At 46.4% G+C, this 18,692-nt stretch overlaps 1 protein-coding gene across 1 annotated transcript in view; it reads left to right on the plus strand.

The window, feature by feature from the left end:
* ABCG2 (ATP-binding cassette, sub-family G (WHITE), member 2) overlaps window positions 1–18,692 on the plus strand; it is a 91,975-nt gene that overhangs the window by 49,704 nt on the left and 23,579 nt on the right. The window contains 3 exon segments of the mRNA NM_214010.1: window positions 10,223–10,337; window positions 11,152–11,304; window positions 15,289–15,446. Coding sequence (NP_999175.1) covers window positions 10,223–10,337; window positions 11,152–11,304; window positions 15,289–15,446 — 426 coding nt within the window.

Here is an 18,692-nt window from a genome sequence, read left to right on the forward strand (position 1 = left end):
CTAATACTCCCTTTGTGTTTTAAATTATTTAGCTGCTTAACTACTGGTTTGATTTCTTATTCATTTTTGTACATAATTCTAAACCTTCCTAGAATTTAAATCTGTTCACCCATTAAGGAAATGATCTTGTCTTTCCAAAGATTTTGGAGTTTATCCTCTTAGTGGATTGAAGGAACATAGCCACCAGGGATGCGAAATCTGGAGCTTTAAATTCAAAGAAATCTCTCTTGTCCCTGACTGCCTTGCCAATTCCCTTTTTGTAGTAATTCTGTCATAGAGTCAAACAAAAACAGGATCATAGTGGAGTTCCCGTCGTGGCTCGGTGGTTAACGAATCCGACTAGGAACCGTGAGGTTGCAGGTTCCATCCCTGGCCTTGCGCAGTGGGTTAAGGATCCAGCGTGGCTGTGAGCTGTGGTGTAGGTTGCAGACGCGGCTTGGATCCCGAGTTGCTGTGGCTGTGGCTGTGGCCGGCGGTTACAGCTCCGATCGCCCCTAGCCTGGGAACCTCATATGCTACAGGAGCGGCCCAAGAAATGGCAAAGACAAAAAACACAAAAACACAACATAAAAACAAACAAAAAAACCGGGGTTTCTGGTCACTTGTCTTCCGTGATCTTGAATTGTAGCAATACATTTCAGTCAGATCTAACTCCATCCATTTTTCCTGCTTCGTGAGTTTTAGTAGTTTATATCTAGAATAAAATCCTATATGCAATGTTCTTTGCATCTGATTGGATTTTGTATTTCAAGTTTGTGTCTGCCTCCTAATAAAAGTTCCAGGGTTGTTGTTATTGCTGTGATATGACCTGTTCATTGGAAGTGCAGCTGTTTATTTCACTGCAGTTTTAAATGGACTTGTTTAAATTCTTTTCTTTTTACAGCTGAACCTATGGCACATGGAAGTTCCCAGGCTACGGGTTGAATCAGAGCTGCAGCTGCCAGCTTATGCCACAGAAATGGCAATACGGGATCTGAGCCCATCTGCGACCTACATTGCAGCTTGGGGGCAGGACCAATCCTTAACCAAATGAGGGAGGCCAGGGATCGAACTCGCATTCTCACGGACACTATGGTGGGTTCTTAGTGAGCCACAATATGGGAAACTTCTAAAGTTTTTTTTAATGTAGTTCACTGAATCCAGTATAGCCATACTATTTTACTTAAACATGCAGTCAATATAAAAGTGACTGATGAGGCATTTTGCATTAAGTTTTTTTGATGTCTCTTTAAAAATTTTTAAAAATTGAGATATAATTGATGTATAACATTGTGTTAGTTTCAGGTGCATAACATAATGTGTTTTTTTTTTTTTTTTTTTTTTTTTTTTTGGTCTTTTTGTCTTTTCTTGGGCTGATCCCACAGCATATGGAGGTTCCCAGGCTAGGGGTCTAATTGGAGCTGTAGCCACCGGCCTACACTATAGCCACATCAACGCCAGATCCTTAACCCACTGAGCAAGGCCAAGGATCAAACCTGCAACCTCATGGTCCCTAGTCGGATTCGTTAACCACTGCGCCACGACGGGAACTGCAACATAATGATGTTATTATGTTGTGAAATGTTCGCCACAGTAAGTCTAGTCAACATCCACCACACACAAAAGTCACCGTTTTTAGTTTTTTTCTTTTTATGATGAGAACTTCTAAGATCTCTCTTAGCAACTTCCAATACATAATACGGTATCATTAGCTGTAGTCACCATGTTATGCGTTATATCCCCAGGACTTACTCATTTTATAACTGGAAGTTTGTACCACAGTGGACTTGTTCTGTTTTGCTTTTTGCGGCATGTGGAGGTTCCCAGGCTAGGGGTCGAATTGGTGCTACAGCTGCTGGCCTACACCACAGCCACAGCAAGGCCAGATCCCCGCCCCGCTGATGCCAGGGATCGAACCCACATCCTCATGGGTAGCGGTCAGGTTTGTTTCCACTGGGCCACAACGGGAACTCTCAACAAGCTTGTTTTCAGTTGATTGTTAACTGCTGTTTGCAGGCTCATTTACCTGGACCATCAACTTACTGTTGCTTTTCCCTCTGCAGAAAGGCAGAAACACTCCAGATGTCCTCCAATAGTTACCAAGTTTCAATCCCGATGTCAAAAGGAACACCAATGGCCTGCCGGGGTCCAGCTCCAATGAGCTGAAGACGTCTGCTGGGGGAGCTGTGTTAAGCTTTCATGACATCTGCTATCGAGTGAAAGTGAAGAGTGGCTTTCTTTTTTGTCGGAAAACGGTTGAGAAGGAAATACTGACGAACATCAAGTACGTCGTCCATGAACTTTTACTGAAACAGGTTCATTGTCGTGCAGTGCGCGTCTCAGGTTTTGCTTAGTGCAGATCAAGGTACCGGTCTGCACAGGTAGACAGACACACGCTCTTCATTGCTTTCGGCTAAACGAGCTGAGCGGTGAGCCAGTTGGATGAGATGTTGGGTGTATGTATGTACATGTAAGACAACTGGAGCTTAGCTCACGTCTAAGAGACGGAAGAGAGTTTAGGACCCAAAGTAACACACTCGGTTGTCTTACAGAATTCAAGTCCGTACAAAACTATGATTTTTCTTCCCGCCATCCAGCAACTGACTCATCACATGGTGGTGGCGTGGGCGATAGAGGGACCCCTGAGTGTGAGAATAAGGAGAGGAATGGGAGGTGAAAAGCTTTTATCTTTTGCTGCATATGCCCAGACTAGCATCGACTGACCTTTCTGAAAAGCTGCCAGGTTATTTGTGGAGCAAAGAATGAAGAAAAGTGCTGGTCACTTGAGATGTTTTGCTGCTAAATGGAAGTTAGCAAATGATTTGCAATATGTGCAGGTTGAGTAAATTGAATATATTACTGCTCGAGGGTATATTTGTCTTGCTTATGTTTTGTTTGTTTGTTTGTTTGTCTTTTTTGCCATTTCTGGGGCCGCACCCGAGGCGTATAGAGGTTCCCAGGCCAGGGGTCCAATCAGAACTGCAGCCGCTGGCCTACACCACAGCCCACTGAGCAAGGACGGGGATCGAACCCGCAATCTCATGGTTCCTAGTCGGATTCATTACCCACTGAGGCACGATGGGAACTCCCTTGCTTATGTTTTAAAGTCCAATCAGAACTGCAGCCGCCGGCCTACACCACAGCCCACTGAGCAAGGACGGGGATCGAACCCGCAATCTCATGGTTCCTAGTCGGATTCATTACCCACTGAGCCACGATGGGAACTCCCTTGCTTATGTTTTAAAGTCCAATCAGAACTGCAGCCGCCGGCCTACACCACAGCCCACTGAGCAAGGACGGGGATTGAACCCGCAATCTCATGGTTCCTAGTCGGATTCATTACCCACTGAGCCACGATGGGAACTCCCTTGCTTATGTTTTAAAGTCCAATCAGAACTGCAGCCGCCGGTCTACACCACAGCCCACTGAGCAAGGACGGGGATCGAACCTGCAATCTCATGGTTCCTAGTCGGATTCATTACCCACTGAGCCACGATGGGAACTCCCTTGCTTATGTTTTAAAGCTAGTAGTGTGTTAACTTGCTAACACTAATGGTGTCGTCTGCTCAAGGCTTTACAGTGTTTTTATGGTTGAGTGGTATGCATTTCAGCAACAGGTGAGTTCATCCTTACACGCATTTCTAGGTTCATAAAAACTCAGTCAAATCTTGTAATCATTTCAAATTTTAGTAATTAAGAGGATGCCAGGGATTGTTTTTCTTGCTTACTCACATTTCTGGTGTAGGCAGTGGTGTTTCTTTTTCCTATTTGCTGGTTTCAACTGAGTTTGTCTAGGATGGGCAAAGGGTGCTCTCATTTATCTTGTTTATTTGTTTATTTTTTTAGGAGTGCAACTGAGGCATATGGAAGTTCCCAGGCTAGAGGTCAAATCAGAACCACAGCCACATGGATCCAAGCCCTATCTGCAACCTTCGTTGAAACTCATGGCAATGCTAGATCCTTAACCCACTGAGCGAGGCCAGGAATCGAACCTCCATCCTCATGGATACTAGTTGGGTTTGTAACCCACTGAGCTATAGCAGGAGCTCCGTCACTTTGTTTCTTTATGTGCTCACTGCTGTTGATATTTTTCTGGACCATGTGAGAACAGGCTGCCCATATGATGTTCCATTATCACCACCTCCTCCAGTAAATATTTCTAGAGACAGGGACTCTCCCTTATATAACCACTCAGTCATTGCCTGGGAGCAGTCCAGGGGTGGCCTCAGCCTGAACATAGGGGCGGGTCCTGGGGGCTGCTGCTCAGCCACGCTTCTCAGCACGTTGTGTCTCTTCAGTCTCATCCACGCTGTCGTTTTTCTGTCCCATCCCTTAACCTTGATTACCTGCCCAGGTTGGGGTCTGCCAGCCTTCTTTAGTATAATGTCACCATCATCCCCTTTGTAATTGATAAATATTATGAAGGGAGATACTCTAACATTATTCCATTATTCCAAAATCCTATTTCTCAAAAAAAAAAAAAAAAATCCTCTTTCTCATTAAACTTCAACCCACTCGCACTAACCCCCATTGATGACTCCTGCCCGAAACAGCAGTAACCATCTGATTTGGTAGTTAAAAAGGTGATTTTTAAAATTTTCACCCATTTCTTCTGTATGTACTTGTTTGTACTCTAATAAAAGGAAAAACTTGATTCGTCATCTCTTTATTCCCCACAGAGGGAAATGAGATTCTTATTCTCACCCATTTATTTCCACCAGTGTAGGCCCATGGGTTTGTCTTTTGTCAGTTGCACCTTATGGTCATTATCCACCTTGATGCTCTTCTAGTCCTGATTTGGTCAGTGGGAGACTTTCAAGGTAGTTCTGGTTAGTTTTGTTTGTTTGTGTTTTTAGCTTATTCTTTGGATATAGTCTCTCATTCTTTGAATGTTTTGTTGGCATGGCAAGAAGGTTCAGACTGTGTGCTTACCCTGTGTCAGACCTGGAATCAGCTTTTTTCTTTTTTGTGGAGGGTCGTATTTTACAAATCAAGATCTGTGTGTTTGGAATGTTCATTGCTCTTAGGATATTATAGCTTCTCAGGGAACAGACCTAGGGAAGGTATGTGTGTTTCGGTATATCTAGAACTTTCTATATCTATCTGTGTATACAGATTAAAACCTGTGACTTCTCATTACTATGTCCTCCAGTGTAGATCTAACACTCTCAGCTTCTTTCCACATTTCCAAGGTCATAAAAAGTGAGAAAAAGTGAAAAACCTGATTCTCATTGTCTTTGACTTTCTCCATCAGTTTTCTTATTCCTCAGCATAAATGGTCTTCTGTCACTCCAGCTGTGCCTTCTCTTCCTCCCACCTCCCTTTGCAGCCTGTGTTCTTAGGTGCTGGCATTGCTACACCTCTGCCCGCTTCAGTCACCTTCCCCTTAGGAGGGAAGGGGAAGGCTAATAGAAATGACTGTCGTATTAATATTTGAACATGAAGTGACAAGTAGGGGATGCAGATTTTCTTTCCGATCAGTCTATACCTGTTTTTCCCTAAGTTTTCCCTACTTCTCGACACTTGTTTTTATTGAAAACATTTCTTTTGGTTTTCTCAGAAGTGCTTGTCATTTATAGAAGTGTTGATACTCACTTATTCCACAAATTTTGAATGTCTGCTAGGTGCTTGACATTGTGCAAGATGCTGATGACACAGATAAGCCCTCTGTCCTCAGAAACCGTCTAGTCTAGTGGGGGATTAGGACTAGAGTACCTCACTGTGTCATCCTACTGTGAAGAAGGATTAGGAGACACCGCGCATGTCCTCAACCCTAAATCGAGGTTCAGGGGTGTGGGGAGGAAGGAAATGAAGATTGTGTGTGTCTGGGTAGGGCAGGATTGTGTAGGGCAGGTAGGGAGGGGCCGTGCTCTGAGCACTGAGAGTGGCATTGACAACTCTTTTATAAACCGAGACCGAAGGATTAACCATTACCCACTAAGAAGTAATACATGTGATGTGACTTCTTTCACCGGGTTTCTTTATGTGTATTCTATACTCAGTAGTCCACTGAGCTCCATGCTGTTGGGGTAGGAGGTAAGGCAAGATGACATAATTCTCTTTCTTGGCCACACCCGAGGCATGTGGAAATTCCTGGGCCAGGGATCAGATTTGTGCCACAGCAGTGACAACACTGGATCCTTATCCTAATGAGCCACCAAGGGAACTCCCTGACATAATTCTTATTGGAAAGGTTTTACAGGGTAGTGAGGGGGACTTTGCTGCAAGTAAATGCTGTAAAGCAATAAATAAGGGTGGGGAACTGATTTCAAGGGATGAGAGTAGGGCATAGGGTAGGGTAGGGAACCAAAGGAATTGTTGGCATGGACTAGAGCAGGAGTCAGCAGATTTTTCTGTGAAGGGCCTGTGAGTAAATCTGTTCAGCTTTGGAGGCCGCCATTGGTGTTGCAACTGCCCATGCCGGCTGTTACGGCATGAAAGCAGCCATAGACATTCCGTAGAGGAGTGGGTAAAGCTCCATCCCAATAACACTTTGTTTATGAAAACAGAAACCAGGTGACAGCTGTAGACTGCTGATCCCTAGACAAGAATGAAAATCCTCTGAGGCCCAGGACTTGATTTTATTCTCAGCTCTGTCCCATGTTCTAGAAGAGTGTCTTGTTAGACATAGTAGACACTGGATAATCATGCTGAATGAATGGAGGGAGAATTAGCCACTGCTCCAAACTGGAACTGTTGCCATGGTGATTGTACATTATTGTTGTTTTCTGCAGTGTTAGAGCTTAGTGCCTCATGGAGCCCAACTCAAGGATCTGTAAAACCCTTGGTCTTAGAATACTTAGATTCTGTTTGGGGTTAGTCATTTCTGATTGCTTTGTCTTGATTTGAGGAGGTATTTTGGAAACCTAGAATGGTTTTCTGGCAATGATATCTTAGTGGATAACAAGCTTATTCCTCATTATTTCAGAAGCTCTTCCTTGAATGCTGTTAATAAAGAAGGTACATACCGCGCTTTGGCTAAATGCATCTTGAGCATTCACTCACCACTAGCATGTCTTTTTACATCTGTGGGGGAAGGTCACTGAAAGAATAAGAGATTTGTCTGTTTTACAGCTTGTTCCTGGTTTACCGAACTCATTTATTTGTCCAGTGTTTCAGTGAGAGTCACTCCGGCTGATGAGCAAAGTGAAAAGTACATGTCACCCTAGCACCAGCCATTTCACAGCTGTGACAGTGCACGCACAGTGGTCCGTATATGCGGAGGCCTCCTGATGGAAACACTGGGGTACATGGAAAAGTTTATCAGTCACGGCAATTCTGTGATCATGGCAATTGGCTTCTGCAGGAATTATCTGAGAGTGAAATAGCCTTTGACTTTAAACCTTCCATTTGGAATGGGTAGTGTTTCTCTGTGGACTACTTTTTTTCTTTTTTTCTGGCAATGCCCACAATATGAGGAAGTTCCCAGGCCAGGGATTGAACCTGAGCCATAGCAGCGACCCAAGCCACTGCAGTGAAAACAGCAGATCCTTAACCCACTGCACCACACGGGAATTCCATGGAATAACTTTGACTTACCTGCCAGTTCCAAAGAGAGGCTGGACTTGGTAACCAGGGTTTTGAAAGGGCCTGGAATTCCTCGGTTTCATCAGGCGGATGTAACTGCAGAGCCTGCCCGTCATTCTCTTTGGTCCAGCCCATCCTCCTTAACCATTCTACCCAGCAACCATTCTACACTCAGATCAAAGTATTTGCCGTCTTCTTGAGTCTCAGCACAGTCAACCCTGCCTTAAATTTTTTTCTTTTTAGGGCCGCACCCACAGCATATGGAGCTTCGTAGGCTAGAGGTCAAATTGCAGCTGCAGCTGCTGGCCTACACCATAGCCACAGCAACTGGGGATCTGAGCCGCGTCTGTGACCTCCACTGCAGCTCACAGCAATGCCAGATCCTGAACCCACAGAGCAAGGCCAGGAATGGAACCTGCATCCTCATGGATACTAGTCAGATTCCTTTCCACTGAGCCACAACGGGAACTCCCCTTTCTGTCTGGATGTTCACTACCCTCAAACGTCTGTGCTTAGTCTATATATCCTTCAAGGCTCTCTCCAATAGAAAGTGGCATCCACTACTTCTAAACCGAGAATGTCCCAGTCCATTTTTTTCTGATACTGTACAAGGAAGAAGACAAGATTATCCTGAGGGTATATGTTTTACTTTTCTAATTTGATTAAGAATTTGATGTGGGTGAAGAATTGGGGATATTTTCTTTGTACGCCTCGAGGTGCTTTTTTTCCAGCCATTGGGTTTCTTCTTCTTTTTTTTTTATGTTGTCTATTTAGGGCTGTACCGGCGACGTATGGATGTTCCCAGGCTAGGGGTCGAATCAGAGCTATCGATGCTGGCCTGTGCCACAGCCCCAGCAACCCAGGATCCTTAACTCACTGAGCAGAGCCAGGGATCGAACCCACATCCTCATGGGCACTCGTTGGCTTCCTTACCGCTGAGCCCCGACCGGAACGCCCAGCCACTGAATTTCTGTTTCAGATATATTGTTTCTTGTGTGACTGGATTGGAGCAGTGGGAATGCTGCTTAGGTAGCACATGAGGTGGCGTGAAGCTGATTCTCATCAGGCATCACCCAGGACTGTTCTGCACTTTACACTGCGAGGGAGGAGTGAGGGGAGCAAAGGGCTTCGCCAGCGTCTGCGACATCAAGGAACCTAGAAAGTTCTTGTGTCCTTTTCCAAAACAATTTAAATGTAGTAGAAGAGAAGCGAAAGAGGAGTTCCCGTGGGGGCCCAGTGGTTAACGAATCCGACTAGGAACCCTGAGATTGCGGGTTTGATCCCTGGCCTTGCTCAGTGGGTTAAGGATCTGGCGTTGCCACGAGCTATGGTGTAGGTCGTAGACGCGGCTCAGATCCCGCGTTGCTGTGGCTCTGGTGGCTACAGCTCCAATTCGATCCCTAGCCTGGAACCTCCACATGCCGCAGGAGTGGCCCTAGAAAAGGCAAAAAAACAAAAAGACCCAAAAAAAAAAAAAAAAAAAAAAGAGGTGAAAGGAATTAAGACCCAAGGCGGTTTTCTTCTAAGTCCTCAGTAGTGATTGACATTTTTTGTGTGCTAGATTTCTGTTAACCAACAATTGAGTATCTTTTTCCTTTGAGAGTTGATTGGTGCCTTTTTTTCTCCCCCTTGTCGGCAATTTCATCGGTTTTCACTGAGTGTGTTAAATGCCAACCCTAAATAATAGACTTGCTTTTAAAGTGGGTCAGTAACTTGGTGTGTTTTTGCATTTGCAGTGGGATCATGAAACCTGGCCTCAATGCCATTCTGGGACCCACAGGTGGAGGCAAATCTTCGTGAGTATAGCAGTATAAGTAAGCTTTCTCTTGGTAGTTTTAATGTGTGGCTTTTGAAAATGGAGCTAGAGTTGGCATGCAATCTTACATCAGTTGCAGGTGTGCCACACAGCGATTCGACACTGGCACCCATGGTGCCATGATCCCCGTGGTCCGTCTAGCCCTCTGTGCCGATACAGAGTTACTGGAGCATCACTGCCCGTGCTCCTCACACTGTGTCTTACATCCCCGTGGCTCACTGACTGTATAAGTGGAGCTTTGTAGCTCTTGGTCTCCTTCCTGTTCCCCACCCCGAGTTTCAGTGTGCCTTTAAAGATCAGCTTTATGTGAGCAGGTGCTCGTTGCGCTTTGTCTGGGCGTCTGGTCCAGGTCTGGGTGCGGTGGGGAGCGTGCAGTTGTGCTGGGTTGTGGTTCTGTCCTGAGGTTGGGGACGTCTTGCTAGGTCAGCCTTCCTAACAGGACATGATCAGGCGATTGGCATGCAGCTGTCAGCCGTGGTTTGTGCTGTGGACAGGGAAGGGAAGGGGTACAATGGAGAGTGGGGAGGCGGAGCCCGAGGCGAAAGGGAGGGCTTGAGTCTTAGACCGAGGGGCACAGGGCCTGCCTCGGGACCTCAGGACCGGATATCGCACAGCCTGGAGGCAGTTTGGGTGCTCTGTGCCGGATCAGCCCGCAGCGCTTTGCTTGCATTCACGTTTTTGGGCTTTATTGTAGCATGTAGTTAAAAAAAAAAAAAAAGAAAAGAAAAGAGAAAAGAGGTGAGCCTTGAAAGAGCTGTATATCTTTATATACACATAAAACAATATGAGTCTTGAAAAGTTAATATTCTAACTTGAGCAGAATTTGGATTCAGGTGAGCTGAGAGCGAAAACCCAGGTTGGATGGAAAAAAAGCCGCAACAACGCATTTTTTTTGAACAGGTTGTTAGATGTCTTAGCTGCAAGGAAAGATCCGCATGGATTATCTGGAGATGTTTTGATCAATGGAGCACCTCGACCTGCCAATTTTAAATGTAACTCAGGTTACGTGGTACAGGTAAGTATTTGTGGACTTGCATTATGGGTTTCTCTGTTTCTGTACTGGGCGAGTGCCTTGGCTCACAGGGGAGTGTGTTTCTAATTGACTGTGGGACATCCTTATAGAAACAGTTTTTCTTTATGTCAGCTTTTCATAATCTCCCATAAGATTCAGCACAGGATTCAGTGGAAAGAATCTGGAATATGCCTCCTGTAAGGGCAGTGATATCAATTCTTGTTGTCGTATCATTTCTAAAGGACATGACTGTTTTCTGCTTTCTTCACTTCACTTCTCTCCATCCTCGAGCTTAGAACTGTGTTTGGCAGATCTTTGTGTTAAACAGTCTGGAAATGTAGTGCTGGTAATCCCCTGTGTTCTCTCTGGGCGAGCAGATTGGGGACGAGAAGGATTTCATCAGGCTTTGCAGCAGTCTGCATCCTGGAGCTATTGTAAATTGTCTAATTGCAAGCTTGTTATTAGCTAGAACTTGGGTATTTTCTTTCTTTCTTTTTTTTTGGTCTTTTTAGGGCTGCACCCACGGCACATGGAAGCTGCCAGGCTAGGGGTCCAATCGGAGCTACAGTTGCCAGCCTCCACCACAGCCGCAGCAAAGCCATGTCCGAGCTGTGTCTGTAACCCTGACCACAACTCACGGTAACACTGGATCGTGAACCCACTGAGCGAGGCCAGGGATTGATCCTGCGTCCTCATGGATACCCGTCCGGTTCGTTAACCACTGAGGCGGGACGGGAACTCGGGGTATGTTGTTTTTATGAATAAGGTACGTGCACTACAGAGCGATGGTCTTGTGAAAATGCCATTTTGCTTTAAGGATGACGTCGTGATGGGAACGCTGACAGTGAGAGAAAACTTACAGTTCTCGGCAGCTCTTCGGCTTCCGACCACCATGACAAATCATGAAAAAAATGAGCGGATTAACATGGTCATTCAAGAGTTGGGTCTGGATAAAGTGGCCGATTCCAAGGTAATGTAGAGCAACGAGAGTGTCATAGCTGGCCAAGTGGGCCCTGTGTGGATAGTGGAACTTCTTCAGCGGTTTTCTGGCACATGTGTGGTCCCGAGTGGCTGCTCTCTGGAACCGTGAGAAAAGCGACGGGTTATCTAGCCTGAAGATGGGAGTGAACCAGTTTAAGAAACTAGGCATGATTGAACCCTGGAAAAGCAGTGTGGCCGTGTGCTCTAGCGTGTGAGTGTTCTTTGGCAAAGCATCCGTGGTCTTTCCACGTGATGCAGCTCTGGCTTCTCGCCCACGCCGACTGTTTGTCATGCCTCGTGTCGTGTCGTCACCCCTCCTGTCGTGTCGTCACACTAACCTTCCTTCTTCCTGTTTTCTTTTCCCCTTTTAGCTGTGCTTCTCTTCCTCCAGGGGACTTTGGTCCATCACTTTTGAGAGGTATACGTCTGGCATTCACAAATGGTGAACTTCCAGGGGCTCCTGCTCTGTATGCTTCCCTTTGCTGTAATTTGGCTTCTAAAATTATATTCAGTAGTATTAGGGTGTATTTCTTTCTTTCTTTTTTTTTTTTTTTTTGTCTTTTTTCTTTTGAGGGCCGTACCCGCAGCATATGGAGGTTCCCAGGCTAGGGGTCTAATTGGAGCTGCAGCTGCTAGCCTATGCCACAGCCACAGCCAAACAGGACCCGAGCCACATCTCTACACCACAGCTCACAGCAATGCCAGATCCTTAACCCGCTGAGCGAAGCCAGGGATTGAACCCGCAACCTCATGGTTTCTAGTTGGATTAGTTTCCGCTTCTCCACATTGGGAACTTCTAGGGTGTATTTCTAATTTGAGTACATCCAAATTGCTTTTCTGGAGCTGTTCTTTTGGCACTTTTGTCTCCCGTCCCTCCCTCCCTCCCCTCCCCTCTCCCTTTCTTCTGCCAGTGTTTACTTACAGACTGTGATGTGCTGGGCTCTTTTAGGATGTAGAAATAACAGCTGTAGGCACGAGAGAGGAAAGTAATTCCTTTTGTGGGTTATGGAGACTCAAAAGAAGAAATGTGATGAATGAGTACAACTTTACAGTCGATGGCTAGGTATGAAAAATTTGCCAGGAAGACAGCTAAAGCTTTTTGGCTGGGAAGACGTCTAAAACTTTGGATGAGAATGAACTTTTTAGATTGTGATGGCGGTAGTTCAATCCACCTGTGATATCCTTTACTTAGATTTACAAAGAATGGCGATATTCAGCTGAGTGGTGCTTCATATGATACTTTCTGACATTCTTTAAATATATTGCTTATTTTGTTTGGAGGAATAACTCTGAGATGCCACTACTTCCACTTATTTTCATTTTATGAGTGATTAGGTTTTGATTATGTTGGCTCTGTTTCTTTAATTTTGTTTTTCCAGTAGGCATTTACCATTCTTCACCTTTAGGTAAAAGTTCTCTCCTGATAGACAGTCATTGCCCAACGTTCGATGCGTGGATTTCTAGGGAAAATAAGCTGAAGGGTATGATTGACTTAGAACTTACTAATCTAATTAGTTGAAATAATACATTAAAATTTTTTAACTTTTATTTTTTTCCTTTTAGGGCTGCACCTGCGGCACATGGCAGTTCCGAGACTAGGAGTTGAATCGGAGCTGCAGCTGCAGGCCTACACCACAGCCACAGCAATGCCAGCTTTGAGCCACACCTGTGACCTATGCCGAAGCTTGTGGCAGCACCAGATCCTTAACCCATTGAGTGAAGCCAAGGATCGAACCCACATCCTCATGGATATGAGTCAGGTTCTTAACCCACTGAGCCACAACAGGAACTCCAAAATCTTTAAACTTTTAACTAAAATTTAAGGATAACAATTAGAGTAGTCTGATTACTTGTTACTGAGTCCAAACTTGTAAGTCTCGCTGCATGACAGGGCAGTAAATTGAGAGATGTGTCCTTGGGGTCAGGGAGAGTGACTTTATTTGGAAAGCCAGCAAATGGAGAAGACGGTGGACTCTTGTCCCAAAGAACCAACTCACCCAAGTACGAACTCAGGCTTCTTTTATACTAAAAGAGGAGGCGAGGTGTGGTTGGTTGTTGCAGCCCTCTTGGGGCCAGAATCCTTTGTTCTTGCAGCCATCCCTGTGGCTCTGGTCGCCGTGTTCCTATAATCCTCCAAGCAGACAAAGGCTACTCTCTGTCCCACAGCCTTTTACTCCGTATGAGTGACAGTGGTATACCTTTAAAGGTCGAGGTCTAGAGAATGGGCTGCCCTGTATATTTCAGGCCTTCGGCAACAGTCTTTCACAAAAAGTGCAGAGCCAGCGTGACTAAGCACAGGCAGTGGCGCCCGAAGATGAGAGCTCTAGGAACAGACTCCGTCTGGAGACAGATTTGGTCTTTGTTACATAGTGATGACGTGACCATCAGGTAATTGATGTAATGGTACGATTACTAATAACATTTAGTAATTATAACAACTAGATTTCCCAGGTGTTCATCTTACCTCGTAATCGCCTCAGTTTATGTTTTCGGAAGCATTTTAAGGAAACTTAGGCGTATCATGGTATGTCGCTCCTGATCCTACTTCCGCATCTTCAAGAGAAGAACTTTGCCTGCATTTCCGCAGCACCATTATCAACTAACCAAATTAACGGTGTCTTGCTATCGGCTATGCCCAGGTCCTATCTATTCGCATTTCCCCAGCTGTGACCCAAGCGTCCCTGCCAGCTCAGGTGTTATAACACCAGTAAAGGGCAGGGGTAGCACTTGCTCGTGTCTCTTTGCAGACTCTTAATGTAGGAGTTGTTTCCTAGGGAATTCCCTGGTGGCTCAGCGGGTTAAGGATCCAGCGTTGTCACTGCTGTGGCTTGGGTTGCTGCTGTGGTGAGGGTTCCGTCGCTGGCCTGGGGACTTCTGCACGCTGTGGGTGTGGCCAAAAAGAAGAAGAAAAGGAGAATTCTTACCTCCCCCTAAGCCTTTCTGGTCCCCCACCACACAGTGACATGACTCGTTGGAAACACCCAGCCAGTTGCCCCGTAGAAACTCTGCCTCCTGAATTTGTCAGAAGGAGTGAGTGAGGCATTCTGCAGTGAGTTAGGGTGTAGGGGGGTTCAATGAGGGAAGCTTTGGTGGTTTCAGAGGTGCCAGTGTGATGTTGTGTCAAGTGAACGTTCTTGGCGTCAGTGGCATAGTGGTTAGCATAGCTGCCTTCGAAAGTGAACTTTCCCAGCTGCCAGGCCACACTTTGGACTTTTTGGGGTGGGCAGTGGGAGGGTGATGGGGAGGGTATGAGAAACTAACAAATTATAATAAATGCTTTCAGCTTTCGTCTCCTCTCCCCATCTCCCTTTTTAGTCTTGATTTCACCATGTCAGAACTGTATCTATTAGTGTTCTAGCTTAACTGTCTTAAAACTAAATATTTGATGGGATCAGAAACATACGGAACTGTTCAAAGCGTGGGTTTCCTTTTGGGATTAACCACTTCCCAGCTCTGAGCTGAGCCTCAGTGTATTCTTCAAATTAAAGAGCAACCTTTGGAGTTCCCGTCGTGGCGCAGTGGTTAACGAATCCGACTAGGAACCATGAGGTTGCGGGTTCGGTCCCTGCCCTTGCTCAGTGGGTTAACGATCTGGCGTTGCCGTGAACTGTGGTGTAGGTTGCAGACGCGGCTCGGATCCTGAGTTGCTGTGGCTCTGGCGTAGGCCGGTGGCTACAGCTCCGATTCAACCCCTAGCCTGGGAACCTCCATATGCCGCGGGAGCGGCCCAAGAAATAGCAACCACCACAACAACAACAAAACAACAACAAAAAAGACAAAAGACAAAAGACAAAAAAAAAAAAAAAAAAAGAGCAACCTTAGCTCTTCTCCCACATAGTCATTTATTTGCTGTTCAGAATCAGCGAGGCTGATGAGAGAAAGTGCCCCTGCTAGGGTTGGCACGTGTCAGGAGCTGCACGAGCAATCGTGGCTCTGGTTGTTACTGTTCATAACGATAATATTTGTGCTTTAGGTGGGAACCCAGTTTATCCGTGGTGTGTCTGGAGGAGAAAGAAAACGGACTAGTATTGCAATGGAGCTTATTACTGACCCGTCCATCTTGTTCCTGGATGAGCCCACGACTGGCTTAGACTCCAGCACAGCAAATGCTGTCCTTTTGCTCCTGAAGAGGTAAAGGCTCTGCGACTGTGATGCTTTCATGCATCCAGTATCTGTTCACCTGCTCTGTACGAGGTGTTATTCTTAGTGCAGGGGATCTAGTAGTAAGCACGACAGACACAAACTTCTCCCTTCTTTGTTGGAGGGAAACAGTCAACTAACAGGGAGAAGTGGCTCATGAAAATGAAACACACTGGGTGGCTTAAAACAGAACTGTGGCTTTTCACATTCCTGGAGGTTAGAAGTCCAGGATCAGGAGATCAGCAGGGCTGGTTCTTCTGCGTCCTTTCTCCTTGGCTTGTGGGTGCCTGTCTTCTCTCTGCGTCCTCGCTTCATTTTCCCTTGGTGTGTCTGTGTCCTGTTCTCCTCTTTTTTCGTTGTTTTTTTTGTTTTTTGTTTTTTAGGGCTGCACCCGTGGCATATGGAGGTTTCTAGGCTAAGGGTCCAATCAGAGCTACAGCTGCTGGCCGCCGCCACAGCCACAGCACATCAAATCAGAGCCACATCTTCAGCCTACACCACAGCTCATGAAAATGCCAGATTCCTTTTTTTTCATCTTTTTGCATGTTTTCTTGAGCCACTCCCGCGGTTGGTTCCCAGGCTAGGGGTCTAATCAGACTGTAGCCACCGGCCTACGCCAGAGCCACAGCAATGCAGGATCCAAGCCGCATCTGCGGCCCACACCGCAGCTCTCGGAAACACCAGATCCTTAACCCACTGAGCAAGGCCAGGGATCAAAGCCACAACCTCATGGTTCGTAATCAGATCCACTTCTGCTGAGCCACGGCGGGAACTCCCCGAGTTCTCCTCTTCTTATGAGGACAGTGGTCCTTATTGGATGGTGGCACCCACATGGCCTTATGTAACCAGAATTACCTGTTGAAAGACCCAATCTCCAAAATCAAGTATAATAAAAAAAGCAAAGAAAGACCGAATAGCCAAATACAGTGTATTCTAAGGTGCTGGGAGGTAGGACTTCAACTTGAATTCGGGGGCACGCAGTTCCGTCCATAATAGGATAGTGCCTGAGGTGGCATTGAGAGTGGCAGGTTCTGTCGACCGTGGGCCACAGTAAGCACTACGGCTTTGATGGTCCCTGGGGGACGTGGGAGGAGTTCCGAGCCTTTTAGAACAAAGGCCTGGCAGCTGTCTAGAGGAAAGGCTGTGTGGTCGGGCCAGGGTGAGTGGCAGGGACGCGGTGCGGAGGCGATGTCTGCATTGGCTCCGTTGAGACGTGAGGCCGTCGGCTGTGACTGGGGTGGTGGTGTGAGGTGGGTGGATTCTCTCCGTTTCGTAGGTGGAACCAACAGGATTAGCTCGGGAATGGGATGCAGGGTGTGATTACACCTGAAAAACCCATGCCTAAGATTTGGGGCCTGAGAGGCGGAAGAGTGGAATCAAGAGGGCCGTTTACTTCTATGAGGAAAGAGGATGGTGGGCGAAACGTGGTTATAGGAGAAACCACAAAAGCTAAGTTGTGGACATCTTTTTATTTATTAAAAAACCTTTTTTTTCCTCTTTTGCCTTTTCTGGGGCCACTTTTTTAAAAATTTCAACAGTTTTTACCAAACAGTTAAAGGAATGCCCAGGAGTCCCACGTCCCCTTGCCTTGATTCCCCAGCTGCTGCCTTTTGACTCTCTTTGCCCCCCGCCCTCCCCCACATAGTCTTTTTCTGACACCGTGTACCGTCATCCTTGGGTGCCCTGGCCACTGTTCCCACGTTACCACCTCACGTGCCTGGCAGCCAGGGAGTTGGCGTTGGGGCCGTTGCTACCATCCGATCCGTAAGCTCCGTCAGACCTCACCATCTGCCCCAGAAAGTGCCTTTTTTTCCTTTTGGCTCAGGATTCTCTGCAGAAACACTCTATCTTTTCTCATCCTGAGCAGTTCTGTACCCTTTCCCCACCTCTCACGTCCTCACACACAGTGGACAGCACATTTCCTAGGGAGGCCCTTAAGCCGGGCCCGTCCAGTGCTTCCTCACGTGCAGACGCAGGCCGTGGACTCTTGGCAGGGACACCGCAGAAGTGGGGCTGTGTTCTCAGTGCAAGACACGAGGGGCTGCGTGATTCTGGCGTCTCCCGTCGTGGCGGATGGGAACCTTCATCAGCGGTCCTGTTGGTGTGTGGTGCCTTTGTCTGCGGTGACATAAGTGTTGTCCCCTTTGTCGTAGTTTGTCAGGGAAGATGGTCAGACCTCCTGTTCCCTGTCAAGTCTCCATGCACCGGTGGTGGCCGGTACTCACAGCTTCGGCCACTGTCAGCTGCTCGTGTGTTGCTTGCCAAGTGGTGATTGTCTCTTGACGTCATTCTTTCTACCCGTATTAGGGTAAAGGAGTTTTCCTCCTTCTCTGTTCCTTTGTATTTGTTCGTACTTTTCTTTTATTCCAAGGGTTATAATTTGGGTTGTTCGTATTTATTTTTATGACTAAATTCACCCCGATTTGGCCAGAGCACGTGTGTCCCTTTGGTCTGCTTTTGTGTCCTTTTGACGTGTTTGGAGTCACTCCTCAGGCATGTCTTTACTTTATGGTGAGCAAGATGATTCAGACTCATTTTGTGCTTTTCCTGCGTGAGATGTTCTCCACAGAGCCCCCTGGTTCCTTGTGGTGTAGTTAGGATTTAGACACCAAAATCTGGTTACTCAAGTGTGCTCAGTGCTACAGGAGTGTCAGTGCTTCTAGAGCCGCTCAGCAGACAGAGCTAAGAAGGACATGTGTATGTGTACATAAATAACAGAAATACATATCTATGTTTTATTTGGAAATATGTATTTACTATAAATATATATTTTGTGTGTGTGTATATATAGCATATGACTAGAATGATGCAAGTAAATGGATTTGTAACTATTGCTGTGTTAGTACATATATTAAAAAAACATGGGAGTTCCCGTCGTGGCACAGTGGTTAACGAATCCGACTAGGAACCATGAGGTTTCGGGTTCGGTCCCTGCCCTTGCTCAGTGGGTTAACGATCCGATGTTGCCGTGAGCTGTGGTGTAGGTTGCAGACGCGGCTCGGATCCCGCGTTGCTGTGGCTCTGGTGTAGGCCGGTGGCTACAGCTCCGGTTCAACCCCTAGCCTGGGAACCTCCATATGCTGCAGGAGCGGCCCAAGAAATAGCAACAACAACAACAAGAAAAGACAAAAGACAAAAAAAAAAAAAATAATAATAATAATAAAAAAACATGTGGAGTTTCCGTCAGTGGTTAGCAAATCTGACCAGGAACCATGAGGTTTCGGGTTCAATCCCTGG

This window comes from Sus scrofa, chromosome 8, assembly GCF_000003025.6.
Source record: "Sus scrofa isolate TJ Tabasco breed Duroc chromosome 8, Sscrofa11.1, whole genome shotgun sequence".
In the NCBI taxonomy this organism is placed as follows: domain Eukaryota; kingdom Metazoa; phylum Chordata; class Mammalia; order Artiodactyla; family Suidae; genus Sus; species Sus scrofa.